The 14,298-nt window shown below is 52.2% G+C and overlaps 1 protein-coding gene and 1 long non-coding RNA gene across 5 annotated transcripts in view; one reads left to right on the top strand and one right to left on the bottom strand.

Moving 5' to 3' along the window:
* LOC129051973 (uncharacterized) overlaps window positions 1-14,298 on the top strand; it is a 21,709-nt gene extending 7,411 nt beyond the window's left edge. The window contains exons 3-4 of the long non-coding RNA XR_008516586.2: window positions 10,697-10,766; window positions 13,473-14,298. This is a non-coding gene — a long non-coding RNA (uncharacterized LOC129051973). The remainder of the gene's footprint in view (window positions 1-10,696; window positions 10,767-13,472) is intronic.
* Window positions 2,786-13,207, bottom strand: TIMM50 (translocase of inner mitochondrial membrane 50). 4 transcript variants are annotated; one of them, XM_063719121.1, is made up of 12 exons: window positions 13,137-13,207; window positions 11,988-12,156; window positions 10,911-11,061; window positions 10,021-10,052; window positions 9,781-9,802; window positions 7,314-7,372; window positions 7,109-7,228; window positions 6,625-6,729; window positions 6,421-6,519; window positions 4,712-4,868; window positions 4,280-4,386; window positions 2,786-3,208 (listed from the first exon to the last, which is right to left on the bottom strand). In XM_063719121.1, the coding sequence occupies exons 2-12, from the start codon at window positions 12,093-12,095 to the stop codon at window positions 3,107-3,109; spliced, it is 1,062 nt and encodes a 353-aa protein (XP_063575191.1). In that variant the 5' UTR covers window positions 12,096-12,156; window positions 13,137-13,207; the 3' UTR covers window positions 2,786-3,106.

Raw genomic sequence — 14,298 nt, 5'->3', positions numbered from 1 at the left:
AGGGAGATAAAGTCAAACTGGTTATTTTTTTTTTTTTGGAGACAGAGTCTTACCCTGTCGCCCAGGCTGGAGTGCAATGGCATGATCTCGGCTCACTGCAACCTCCGCCTCCTGGGTTTAATCGATTCTCCTGCCTCAGCTTCCCAAGTAGCTGGGATTATAGGCACCCACCACCATGCCCAGCTAATTTATTTGTTTTTTTTTTAGTAGAGACAGGGTTTCACCATGTTGGCCAGGCTGGTCTCAAACTCCTGACCTCAGGTGATCTAGCTGCCTCGGTCTCCCAAAGCGCTGGGATTATAGGGGTGAGCCACCGTGCCCAGCTAAGATATTTCAATCGGTGAATAACCCATATGGCCTGGTAACAGCAAGCACCTGGGAATATATACATAATAACCTGCATACGAACTCTCCCGTTCACTCCTCACAACCACTCTGCTAACGTACTACCATCACCCCATTTTAGAGATGAGGAAACGGAGGCAGAGGTGCCTTGCCTAAGGTTTACATAGTTACCATTTGAGTGCCTACATGGGAGTGCTTCATTTGGTCCCCAAAGCTAGCCTATGAGACAAGAACTTTTTTTTTTTTTTTCCCAAGAGACAGGGTCTTCCCATGTTGCCCAGGCTGCTCTCCAACTCCTGGCCTCAGGCGATCCTCCCACCTCGGCCTCCTGAAGTGTTGGGATGACAGGCATGAGCCACTGTGCCTGCCCAGTTATTATTTTATAAATGTGGAAACCAAGGCACTGAGAGGTAAAGTAACTTGCACAGGATCACAAGCCAGCTGAGAAGTGGTCGAACTTGGATTTGAACTTACAGAATCTGGAACTCATACTCTTAATACACAGTGGCACTGTCGATACAGGAGACACATGTGGCTATTTAATTAAAAGTAGCTGGGCAGAGTGGCTCACTCCTGTAATCTCAGCATTTGGGGAGGCCAAGGCAGGAAGATTGTTTGAGCCCAGAAGTTCAACACTGCAGTGAGCTACAGTTACACCACTGTGCTCCAGCCTGGGCGACAGAGCGAGACCCTGTCTCCAAAAAAAAAAACCTTAAGTTTTTTGGGGTTTTTTTTGAGACAGGGTCTCGCTCTGTTGCCCAGGCTAGAATTTAGTGGCATGATCACAGCTCATCACAGCCACGCACGACCTCCTTGGCTCAAGGGGATTCCTCCCACTTCAGCCTCTCACGTAGCTGGGACTACAGGTACACATAACCTCACTGGGCTCATTATTTTGTTTTTTTTTTTTTTTTAGAGACAGGATTTCACCATGTTGCCCAGGGTGGTCTTGTGCTCCTGGATTCAAGCAATCCTCCTGCTTCGGCCTCCCAAAGTGTCGGGATTACAGGCGTGAGCCACTGTGCCCAGCCTAAAACAAAATTAAAAATTCAGTTTCTCAGTCACACTAGCCACATTTCAAGTGCTCAGAAACTTTATGTGGGGCGGGGCATGGTGGCTCATGCCTATAATCCCAGCACTTTGGGAGGCCGAGGTGGGCGAATCACGAGGTCAGGAGTTCGAGACCAGCCTATCCAACATGGTGAAACCCTGTCTCTACTAAAAAACACAAAAGTTAGCCGGCCGTGGTGGTGTGCGCCTGTAATCTCAGCTACTTGGGAGGCTGAGGCGGGAGCATTGCTTGAACCTGGGAGGTGGAGGTTGTGGTGAGCCGAGATCGTGCCATTGCACTCCAGCCTGGGCAATAAGAGCGAAACTCTGTCTCAAAAAAAAAAAAAACTTTATGTGGCCACTGGCTACTGTACTGGACAGTACAGACCTAGAACATGAACCAAACATCACAGAAAGTTCCAGTGGAGAACACTGCTACATATCTGCCTGTTTTAGTTAAAAGCCAACATTTATTTTTTTATTTTATTTTTTGAGATGGAGTTTCGCTGTTGTTGCCCAGGCTGGAGTGCAATGGCGCGATCTCAGCTCACCACAACCTCCGCCTCCCAGGTTCAAGCAATTCTCCTGCCTCAGCCTCCCGAGTAGCTGGGATTACAGGCATGCTCCACCACACCCGGCTAATTTTGTATTTTTAGTAGAGATGGGGTTTCTCCATGTTGAGGCTGGTCTCGCACTCCTGACCTCAGGTGATCCGCCCGCCTCAGCCTCCCAAAGTGCTGGGATTATAGGTGTGAGCCACTACACCCCGCTAGGAGCCAACATTTTTAAATAGGGAGATTTAATATAAAAACCGCTATTTTAGCTGGGCACAGTAGCTCACACCTGTAATCCTAGCGCTTTGGGAGGCCAAAGCAGGAAGACTGCTTGAGACTAGGAGTTTGAGACCAGCTTAGGCACCAAGACCCCAGCTCTACAAAAAAAAAAATTTGTTTAAATTAGCTGGGTATGGTAGCACGCACCTGTAGTCCCCAGAAGGGTACTCAGGAGGCTGAGGCAGGAGGGTCACTTGGAGATCACTTGAGCCGGGAGGTCACGGCTGCAGTAAGCTAAGATCACATCACTGCACTCCAGCCTGGGCAACAGTGAGACCCTGTCTCAAAAAAAAAAAAAAAAAAAAAAAAAAAAAAAAAAAAATTCCCCAAGTTCTTGCTTCTTTTGAACAACTGGTATGTCAAGCAACTCCAGGCCCCCTTTACCCCAGGGCCACACTGGCTGGAGCCAACCAGCAGCTGGCCTGTTGAGAGGGGTAATCTCTGGTCCACCAGAGCCCCACTGGGCCCATAACACATTCTCTCCACAGTAGCCTGGCAGCTACCTGTCTTTAAAGGCAAGTGCCATCCTCTCTTCCCTTCACCACACATGGGCAGTCTGTGGTCAGAGGGAGATGTATTTTTTACAGATCACACAACACACAGGAAGACACAGCGAGGGTTTTTAGATTCGGAGACTAGGGTGAAAAATCCGCTCTGATCCAACAAAGCACCCCCACTGTGCCTGGCAGCCGATCAGCCACTGTGGGACAATGACCCAAGAGTCCCGGACCTCACCCTGATGCCCCCATCTGGAGACTCTCGGGACACAGCAGGTGTGGCGTCTGGGATGTACTTTATTGGACAAGTGGTGGCCCAAGTCTTGGTCTGGAAGCACTGGGGTCCTGGACCCAGGCACTGAGTTTGAGGAGGCCCAGAGTTCAGGGCTGTTTGGAGCGAGGCCACAGGCGGCTGGTGAGGGAGCCGAGGAAGAGGTTCTGCTTGTTGGACTTGGAGAGCTCGGCCAGGCGCTGCTGCTCCTCCTGGGGTAGGGGGACAGTTGGAGGAGAGGGTCAGCACAAGGTGGACAGAGCCTCCTCCCAGATGCCCAGGTCCCCAGGCCTCAGCCCAGGGACCACCTTTCCTTCTGACTTCTGCCAAGTCCAGACCCCTTTCCCCAAACCCTGGGGCCCCCAGCCCAGACACAAGGGACCCTAGACCCCAGTCCCCCCACCCCAGACACTAGGAAGAGCCAGCTCTGAGCCGCAGGAGCCTAGGTTTCAATGTTTGGGGGACGACAGACTCCAATACTAGGCACTCGAGGTATTCAGGCCTGAACTGCAGTAGGTTCTCAGGCCCCAGACTGTCATAATCTCCTTCCCCAGATCCCAGGGATCCCTCCCCTGAGCCTGAGATCCTATCCCAGACCCTGTTACCCCAAGGTGAATGCTGGTGAGATCCCAGGTCCAAACCCCATGGCCCTCCTCACCAGACTGCATCATCCTGCCTCTGGGCCCCCTGAGCCCCATGACCCCTCTCTGGATGCAGGGGTCGGGGGTTCCCTGGGGTGTCCCCACGCCCAAATCTCTAGGGACTTCTGCTCTGGGCACTCAGGGGCTCCCAACTCTAGGAACCTAACCTAGAATCTGGTGAACCTCAGCCTAGACCCCTGGGAATCTTACCCAGATGCAATCCATACTCTCAGTCCCACTTCCAAATTACCAGGGTCCCACCAAGACTATCACAACTCTCCCCACAGCCTTGGGCCACATGCCCAGGGAGCCTCTTTCCAGGCCTGATCTAAAACCCAGTCCACCTCCACAAGGTGCCCCCAGACCTACTCAAGACCATCAAGGGCAACCCCTCTCCCAGTCCAATCTCAAATCCTCTGTCTCCTGTTCTCAGAGCAGGCTGCAGAATCAATGCATCCCCTCATTCTGGCAGCCCTACAGGACAGGCTGTGTTATATCCCCCTGGTTACAGAGAGTGAGACAGAGAGAAGGTATCTGCTCAGGGTCACACAGCCAAGCCAAGAGTGTGGAGATGGACTGCCCCGGGCTCCTCCTTCAGGAGCCTCAGAGCCGATCCTCCACTCTGGGCATCTGAGCACCGACCTGCTCTAGCCGGCTTTGCCGCTGTTTGAAAGCCGCCAGCGGGTCATCCTCCAGGGCGTAGTGCTCCAGCACGGTTCGCACGTCCTCCACACCATTCAGTGCAATGGCTATGGGCACAACAGGGGGAGATCAGTCAGGCTTCTAAAGGCCAGACAGAGGGAAGCAGGGCCCATGAGAGGAACGTCCCACACTGGGGCACGGGGGCGGTCAGTGCTACCTGGAATGCTTCTGAACGCTCTGAAAGGGCTCCCCTGAACATCCCCAAGTATCCCCCAAACATTCCATGAACATCCTAAGAAGCTCCTAAAGACTCCAAGGTGCTCAGGCACCTCTTGCACCTCAGTCATCCAGCCATGAATCATGCATTTATCCTTCCTCTTCAGAGTCAGGGGCTCTGGGGTCAGAGGCCAAGGGATCAGGGGTCAGCCTTACTCTTGAGGAAGGCAGACAGATCCAACAAGACCCGGTCATCAGAGTTGCCGTCCCAGGGCCGCAGGGCGACACCGTTATACGGCTGCAGGCGGAAGGCTTCCTTCTTGCAGTCCACAACTACTACTCGAGCTGGGTCCCGATTCAGACATGAAATATCCTGGAAGTGAGTGATAGATCAGGTCAACATCTGTGCCCAACTCTCCCCCCATCAAGAAGACCCAAAACACACAAAACATACATACACACACAGCATCACACATACTGGGATCACAATGGCAGGGCCTCTCAAAGACCGGCTTTGGATGATGACATCGACCCCCACAGAGGGCCAGGTATGGTGGCTCATGCCTGTAATCCCAGCACTTTGGGAGGCCGAGGCGGGCGGATCACCTGAGGTCAGGAGTTCAAGACCAGCCTGGCCAAAATGGTGAAACCCCGTATCTACTAAATACAAAAAATGGCCGGGTGCGGTGGCTCACGCCCGTAATCCCAGAATTTTGGGAGGCCAAGGTGGGCAGATTGCCTGAGCTCAGGAGTTCAAAAACAGCCTGGGCAACATGGCGAAACTGTCTCTACTAAAAATACAAAAAATTAGCCGGGCGTGGTGGTGTGTGCTTGTAGTCCCAGCTACTCGGGAGGCTGAGGAAAGAGAATCCCTTGAACCTGGGAGGGGGAGGTTGCAGTGAACCAAGATCGCGCCACTGCACTCCAGCCTAGGCAACAGAGCGAGACTCCGTCTCACAAAAAAATTAATAAATAAAAATTAGCCCAGGCATGGTGGTGTGCACCTATAGGCCCAGCTACTCAGGAGGCTGAGGTGGGAAGATCGCTTGAGCCCAGAAGGTTGAGACTGCAGTGAGCCATGTTCACACCACTGCACTCCAGCCTGGGTGACAGAGCAAAACCCTGTCTCAGAAACAAAAAACAAAACAACCCCCAGGATATTGGGGAGCTAATCACATAGACTCCTAGACCCAGGGCCTAGCACACAGAGAGGTGATTAGGAAGTTCCCCGGAGAGGGAGGCGGCCACTCTCGTGTTTAACCCCTGCCCAGGTGACTGTGGTATGTTGCAGGTTTAAGAACCTCTCACTCAAGTAAACAGGTGCAGACAGATCTGCAGCCACACCCAGGGAACCACACAGACAGGCACCCAGACACAGACCCTTCAAGACCCTTGATCACAGCCCATGTATTTTGGAATTTCCAAGAACAACACAGACCCCCCCACCCCGACATGACACAGACAGAAACCCAACAGACACATAGATACTTGGAGCCAGATCCACAAAGAGGCCCATTCACAGATCCAGACTCCTAATTATATCACTGGCCACAGTAACAGACCCCAGGTCAAACAAACCCCAACCAGTCTCATATGTACAACTATAAGCAAACCTTCCCAGAAACACTAAGTTACAGACACAGCAAGATAAAACCAGCTTCTAAATAGTACGTCCTTACCACTCACCCCCAACTGTCTTCTTTAGAGAGACCCCATTTCCCCCAACTCCCACACCCAGATTCCAGGGAACAAAGAAGGGTGCAGATGTCTGGCCAAGGCTAGAGACAGGCATGTGCCTGCCAGCAGGAATCGAATCTGGGCAGAACCATAAGCCAGGTGAGGCTAGGGTCAGAGCTGGGCCCTCCTTCCCTCAGGTGGTGCCAACTCCACCAAATCCCAGAGGCCCACCCGTGAACCCACGGCACCTTAACATGGTGTCCATCCATGTATCTCGTGGCGTCCCGGAATAGGCGGTAGGAGATGAAGCCGTGGGGGTCCACACTATCAATGAGTGGAAACGCAGTCTGGGGGTGGGAAGTGAGCGAGAAAAGGTCAGGCTGAGCCCTGGTCCTCCAGATCTCTACGCCTCCCGCCACACCAACATTCCCTCCCCTGCCCCAGAGCCTCACCATGCCAGTCTCTGACGTAAAGATGACAATTTCATATAAAGGGGCAAGCTGCTGGAACAAGGTCTCGATGCCTGGGCGCTTCTTAAACCTCCAGCCAGTGGCCAGCTGGGAAGACAGTGAGGACAGTGAAACACCAAGACCCAGAGGCCCTCAGAGTCCCCAAGAGGACAAAGATCCAGCCTGGGGGATTCCCAGAACAGAGTTCTCTCCGTCTGTCTTTGTGGCTCTTGGAGTTCAAGTAGTACATGGGCTGTGACTGAGGGTCTGGCTCCTTTGTGGCACTTACAGCGTGCCTGGGCACACCTACACCACCCTACAGAGTGGGTGTTAGCATGACTGCCTTCTCCCAGCTGAAGAAAGCTAGGCAATGATAGGTGACATCTCCTTCCCAAGATCACATAGCACAGCCAGGGCTGAAAGTCCACCTCATCACAACCCCACTGCCCAGGTCTATCCCCAACCCACTGCCTTTCCCGGGACACACCGACCACTCAGGATGCAAGAGGACGCCGGTGAGCTCCAAAACGAGCGTGTAGGGTGGCTGGTAGTACGGTTCCTGCAGAGGGTCTGGGAGAAGGCAAGGGCTGGTGGGCTCGATGATCATCTGTGGGAGAGGGACAGGATGGGGGCGCTCAGACAAGGAGGCCAGGGCTGGAGACATGGGGACTAAGCCCAGGACTTCTGCTCACCTGTCTATAATCTTTGAAATATTTGTATGTCCGGCGCAACTGCTGTACCAGAATTGGATCTAGGAGAACACCAGGCACAAAGAGATTCCACAATAAGCTGCTGCTCAAACTCCCAAACAAACCAGGGGTTTCTTATCTACCAGATACAAACAAGTCTGCATACCTACCTGGTTTGAACCAACTCATTTCTAGGTCCAAAGACAGAAGGCAATGACATACCGCCAGACAGGAATACAGATTTATTTACCTGCCCTATTTTAAGCTGATACGTATATCCACATACTACCCCAGGTATGAAACAGAATGCTTATTACATTGGCCCACTTAAAACCCACATACAAGGCTGGGCGCGGCGGCTCACGCCTGTAATCCTAGCACTTTGGGAGGCCGAGGCAGACGGATCACGAGGTCAGATCAAGACCATCCTGGCCAACATGGTGAAACCCTGTCTCTACTAAAATATTAAAAAAAAAAAAAAAAAAAAAAAAAAAAAATTAGCCAGGCGTGGTGGCATGTGCCTGTAGTCCCAGCTACTTGGGAGGCTGAGGCAAGAAAATCACTTGAACCCGGGAGGTGGAGGTTGCAGCGAGCCGAGATTGCACCACTGCACTCCAGCCTGGCAACAGAGTAAGACTCCGTCTCAGAAAAACAAAACAAAACAAAACTCACATACATATAAATCTGCTGACATTACACCAGTGTATACACACTTTTTAAATAGAGACAGGGTCTTGCTCTGTTGACCGGGCTGGTCTTGAACTCCTGGGCTCAAGTGATCCTCCCGCCTTGGCCTCCCAAAGTGTTGGGATTACAGGCGTGAGCCACCACACCTAATTTATGCCAGTGTATTTTGCCCACTTTGAATCACTAGGCTTCCAGATCTGCCCACTTTAATCCAGTGTGCTGAATCTAAACCACAATGAATATATAAACACATCTGTATACCATAAAACAGTGGTTCAGAACTAGGAACAATTTTGATTATCTGCCTACCCCTGGGAAATTTGGCAATGCCGGGAGATATAACTGATTATCGCAATACTGGCATCTAGTAGGCAGATGCCCAGGATGCTGCAAAAATCCTTCAATGCACAGGGCAGTCCTCTATAAGAACTATCTGGTCCAAAGTGTCAATAGGGCCAAGGGTGAAAAACCCTGGTTTAAGTGAATATATTGACTCCAGTTTACTTTCTCATTTTAACTTATTTTTTTTTAGAGGTGGAGACTCACTCTGTTGTCCAGGCTAGAGTGCAGTGGCGGATCACAGCTCACTGCAGCCTGTAACTCCCAGGCTCAAGTGATCCTCCCACCTCAGCCTCCTGAGTAGCTGGGACCACAGGCACAGGCCACCACTCCCGGCTAATGAATCCAGCATAAAACAGTAAACTTACATGGCTACCTACTTTAATACAGTATTTTTAGTGCAATACATGGGCCTGCCTCTTAAAAAAAACACAAAATATTGGGCCAGGAGTGGTGGCTCATGCCTGTAATCCCAGCACTTTGGGAGGCTGAGGCGAGTGACCACCTGAGGTCAGGAGTTCGAGACCAGCCTGACCAACATGGTGAAACCCTGTCTCTACTAAAACTATAAAAATTAGCTGAGTGTGGTGGTGTGCGCCTGTACTCCCAGCTACTCGGGAGGCTGAGGCACGAGAAATGCTTGAACCAGGGAGGTGGAGGTTGCAGTGAGCCAAAATTGCATCACTGCACTCCAGCCTGGGCAACAGAGCAAGACTATGTCTCAAAAATAAATAAATAAATAAAACAAAATAAACCACAATATTGAAACCAGTTAGGCTAGTAAACATACACACTTTAAAACTGCAGATTTACCTGCCCAATTTAAATCAGCATACTGATTTGTTGAAGCCAGCATGATTCTACAACTGCCCAGTGTGAAACAATCGATGTATTAACATGACTGTTTGCAAACGTCCCCCAGCATAAACAGGTGGCTTTCTGGACCCACTAATTTCATTTTTCTCCTAGGAAGAGCCAGATGTGACAGGATTGACAACTACTCTCTACTATCCAATTTCTCATATACTTCACCACCAAAAGCTGGTTAACCAGAAGGGGAGAGAGGAAGGCGGCATTGTTTTGAAAATGAGCCTAATGGGGTAGGGGCTCGAGGGGGATGGGGAAGGAGTTGGGAACTGCAGATGCTTAGTCTAAGGCACAGGAACCCATGTGTCTGGAGATAGGCCACCCTGTGTCCCCAAGCCCTCCCACCCAAGGCTCCCCTCCCCCATCTGTCTCTGACCATCTGCTCAGGGCTGAGGGGCCAGGGAAGTGGGCTTGGGCTTTGTAATGTCCCTCCCCACAAAGCCATCCAGCTGCTGGCTCCCCCACCTCCCCAGTGGAAGGAGGAGGGGCCGGAGACACCAGATGGGGAGACAGACATCCTTACAAATGACAGAGTTGAGAGGGTCAGGGACTCCAGAATCTGTGCTTGTTTACTCACCATTGTCGAACTCATCAGGAATCTGGGAGGTAGAGAGAAAAATGGAAGGTTTAGGATGTCAGAGGCAGAACCCCATCACATACAGAAAAGGAATCTCCAGGACCCCAAGAGGAATAGGCAAAGGTCACTGGTAAAGAAAGGCTCACTCCAGACCAGCAATGTGCCTGAACAGACCAAAGGGGACCCCTCTCACCCACAGACTAGGACCCCTGGCAAGGCCTCGATCTCTTTCCCCCTCACCTTGGCACCATTTTCATCCACCGGGTTGTTTCCTGCAAGGGAGACCAGGATGAATATGAGGAATTAGGGCCCAGTCCCCTGGGTCCCGAGGGAGGAGTGGGATAAGGGGCCTGGATTCCTGGATCTGAGGAAAGAGAGTTAGAGGCATAGCCTCCTGGATTCAAGCCAGGAGGGGGCTGGGAGCCAAGAATCCTGGGTCTTTGAGAGAAATGGGGCTGGGGCTGGGTCTCTTGGGTCTGTGGGATTTTTTTTTTCTTTTTTTTTTGAGACGGAGTCTCACTCTGTCTCCTAGGCTGGAGTGCAGTGGCACGATTTCGGCTCACTGCAAGCTCCGCCTCCTGGGTTCACGCCATTCTCCTGCCTCAGCCTCCCGAGTAGCTGGGACTACAGGCGCCCGCCACCATGCCCAGCTAATTTTTTTTGTATTTTTAGTAGAGACGGGGTTTCACCGTGTTAGCCAGGATGGTCTCCGTCTCCTGACCTCGTGATCCGCCCGCCTCGGCCTCCCAAAGTGCTGGGATTACAGGCGTGAGCCACTGAGCCCGGCCGGGTCTGTGGGATTTAAAGTAACTAGTGGGAAGGCTGGATTTTTGGCTGCTGAGGAAAGACAAAGTTTAGGAAGCTGATCCAGGCCTATCCTTCCCCATCTTCCTCTCTTTCCTGTATCCTGGTACAGGAACCAACTAGAAAGACTAGAACCTTAAGGAGTGGAAGGGAGAAGAAAGAAGACTTCCCTGGTTTTCAAGGTAGGTGTCCTGTTTGGCTGCCCTATTGAGGAAGGAGCCAGGGAATGAAGATGAGAGACGCTGGTAGTGGGCAAGAGTGGGAGGTTCCACAGTGGACTAGGGAGGCCAAGGAACAAAACTGGGGGACAGGGATATGTCCCTCACCAAAGATATAGACGACGCTCACAGTCCCACCAGCTCCAAGCAGCCCAGCAAGCCAGAGCGCAACTTTTTTGGCATAGCTGGGACCCTCTGAGCCCGGCTGCTGCTGTGGCCCTTGTGCCTTAGTGCTCCCGCGGCTCCCGATCTCTGCGGCCTGCGGTTGAGAAAGGGGAGGTCAGCAAAGAGAGAAGACAGGTCAGGATGGTCCCAACCCTCCAGTCCAAGAAGAATCAAGTTCAGGAGCCAAGACAGACACCCACAGAGCCCTGGACATCGTGTCCCTGGAGGAGCAGTCAGGAAGTGGGGCCGCTCAGAGGGTCAAAACCAGACTGTCCCGCACCAGGATGCCAGGAGTTTTAAAAGCTAACAGGCCAGGTGCACAGGATCCTGTAGGCAACAGGACTGGAGGGTCTGCAGCCCAGAAAAGCAAAGCACGGAGAATAAGGGATGGGAAGGCCTAAACACTGGGATGAGAGGGAACGGAGGGCACAAGTGGTGGGGGAAGGGGGACAGACAGGACCGGGAGTTATGACATCCGGCTGCTTGGGGCTAAAGGTAGCAGAGTTATAGGATAAGGGATGGGAGCGGAGGCGGGGAAGGGCAATCACTTGTCTGGGGCTTGGGGAACTAAGGCACAGAAGTGATAGACTTGGAGGTCAGAATGGCTGGGTCTCTGTCAACATGGAGGCAAGTCGAATTGGAAACCCAAATGTCTACCTCACCACCACCAACGCCACAGAGAAAATAACTCCCATGGCCAGACTGGGACTCCAGCGTCCCAGGCCCGTCCTGCTGAAGTATCACCTGAGTGGTCACCGAGATGGGGAACGGTAACCCCCTCCTCCTCCGACACCCACGTGGGTGGGAGGTGGGGTCTAAGGACACACCTGGATTCCCAGCCTCCAGCCTAGGGGAGCAAGTGTCGTCCACCCAGGAGGCTGGGAAGGGCCCCAAAACGCAAGCGGCGTTTCATTCAGCACCCTGAGGGGAGGCGTCCCGGAACCCCCAAGGGGGGGGCGATATGTCCCTAACTCCAGGGAAGGGACCCCACATTCAGAGCGCCACCCTCGTTCTGCTCACCTGATCTGGGGCCCGGGGGGGCGGCGTCGCCAACCTCGTACACAGTCCCCGCGAGCCGAGCCGGAGCCCGCTCCGCAAGCGTGAGAACACCGCTGCCGAAGCCGCCATCTTGCGCTGACGCCACGCGGCCCCGCCCACTCGCTCCCTCTTCGCCCGGCCCGGGCCGCAGCTACAGCCAATGGAAACGCGGGGGAGGGGCGGGTGGACGGAAGCCCGAGAGAGACTAAAGGCATCAGGCGGATTGCCGCAGGCGCGTTTGCCTCTGACCAGTCTCCTGCCTGGCCCTGGGGGCGCCAACTGGGATCCAAAGTCATCTGGACCACGCCCCCTTGGGCCTTGCAGAGCGCCACCGCCCCTACAAAGGACGCAGCGAAGGAAGGGATCACACTTATTGCCCAGAGTTAAAGCTGAGGCCATACTGAAGGGAGTCAGTGGCTGCCTGATTTGTCCAAAAAAATAGTCCTGAGTCAGGTCGCTTGTCTCATCGTGTAAGGCAATCGGCCCTCACCTCCCAATTGTCTGAAGGGGTGGGTTGCCCCTCCACACCTGTGGGTGTTTCTCGTTAGGTGGAACGAGAGACTTTGGACGCAGAAACAGAGTAAAGAGAAAGAAATAAGGGGGCCCAGGGGACCAGCGCTCAGCATACAGAGGATACCGCCAGCCTCCGAGTTCCCTTAGTATTTATTGATCATTCTTGGGTGTTTCTCGGAGAGGGGGATGTGTCAGGGTCATAGGATAATAGTGGAGAGAAGGTCAGCAGATAAACACATGAACAAAGGTCTCTGCATCATAGACAAGGTAAAGAATTAAATGCTGTGCTTTAGATATGCATACACATAAACATCTCAATGCCTTACAGAGCAGTATTGTTGCCCGCATGTCCCACCTCCAGCCCTAAGGCGGTTTTCCCCTATCTCAGTAGATGGAACATACAATCGGGTTTTATACCGAGACATTCCATTGCCCAGGGACGGGCAGGAGACAGATGCCTTCCTCTTGTCTCAACTGCAAAGAGGCGTTCCTTCCTCTTATACTAATCCTCCTCAGCACAGACCCTTTAAGGGTGTCGGGCTGGGGGACGGTCAGGTTTTTCCCTTCCCACGAGGCCATATTTCAGACTATCACATGGGGAGAAACCTTGGACAATACCTGGCTTTCCTAGGCAGAGGTCCCTGTGGCCTTCCGCAGTGTTTGTGTCCCTGGGTACTTGAGATTAGGGAGTGGTGATGACTCTTAACGAGCATGCTGCCTTCAAGCATCTGTTTAACAAAGCACATCTTGCACAGCCCTTAATCCATTTAACCCTGAGTTGACACAGCACATGTTTCAGAGAGCACGGGGTTGGGGGTAAGATTATAGATTAACAGCATCTCAAGGCAGAAGAATTTTTCTTAGTACAGAACAAAATGGAGTCTCCCATGTCTACTTCTTTCTACACAGACACAGTAACAATCTGATCTCTCTTTCTTTTCCCCACATTGTCAGAAATAGACATTGAGGCCCAGAATACGACCTGAAAAGCCAGCCCTCAAAAACTCTTCTGGCCAGGCACGGTGACTGACACCTGTAATCCCAGCATTTCGGGAGGCCGAGGCAGGAGGATCGCTTGAGGCCAGGAGTTTGAGACCACCCTGGGTAACATAGCAAGACTGCCATCTCTATTTTTAAAATTAATAATAGACTGGGCGCAGTGGCTCATGCCTGTAATCCCAGCACTTTGGGAGGCTGAGGCAGGCGGATCACCTGAGGTCAGGGGTTTTGAGACCAGCCTGGCCAACATGGGGAAACCCCATGTCTACTAAAACTACCAAAAAAAAAAAAAATTAGCCAGGCATGATGGTGCACGCCTGTAGTCCCACCTACTGGGGAGGCTGAGACAGGAGAATTGCTTGAACCCGGGAGGCAGAGGTTGCAGTGATCCTAGATCGTGCCACTGCACTCCAGCCTGGGCGACAGAGGGAGACTCCGTCTCAAAAATAAATAAATAAAAATTAATAATAAAACTCTTCCTCACGTGGAGCTGGGAGGCAGAATCTGTTTTCTCTCCCATTCCTTCCTGCCATGATTTTCTATAAAGGACTGGAGAGCCAACCATTTTACCTGAGGCTCAGCCAAAGAATAGCAGTATCTGGCTGTACAGGGCTTGAGAAATGAATTAGAGGCTATAGATAGGACACTACGAACCTCCCTTAAATTGAGTGGAAGAAAAATCAGATCCTGTTTATGTAAACTTTAAAACCAAATACCAAGGTAGTAAAAATACAAATTCAAGAAAGAGAAAGACACAAGGAACTCGGCCCTCCTGGTTACT

The sequence above is a fragment of the Pongo abelii genome, chromosome 20 (genome assembly GCF_028885655.2).
Source record: "Pongo abelii isolate AG06213 chromosome 20, NHGRI_mPonAbe1-v2.0_pri, whole genome shotgun sequence".
Taxonomy (NCBI): Eukaryota; Metazoa; Chordata; class Mammalia; order Primates; family Hominidae; genus Pongo; species Pongo abelii.
This window is presented reverse-complemented; position numbering and strand designations above follow the sequence as displayed.

Bases quoted from the DNA above. Each gene is read 5' to 3' on its own strand.
- TIMM50 (XM_063719121.1), bottom strand. From the start codon at position 12,095: ATGGCGGCTTCGGCAGCGGTGTTCTCACGCTTGCGGAGCGGGCTCCGG. The intron at 6,730-7,108 runs GTGTGTCCCGGG...CTGTCTTCCCAG, and splicing joins TCTTGCATCCTGAGTGGTCG to CTGGCCACTGGCTGGAGGTT. The intron at 4,387-4,711 runs GTAAGGCTGACC...TTGTGCCCATAG, and splicing joins TCTGTCTGCCTTCCTCAAGA to CCATTGCACTGAATGGTGTG.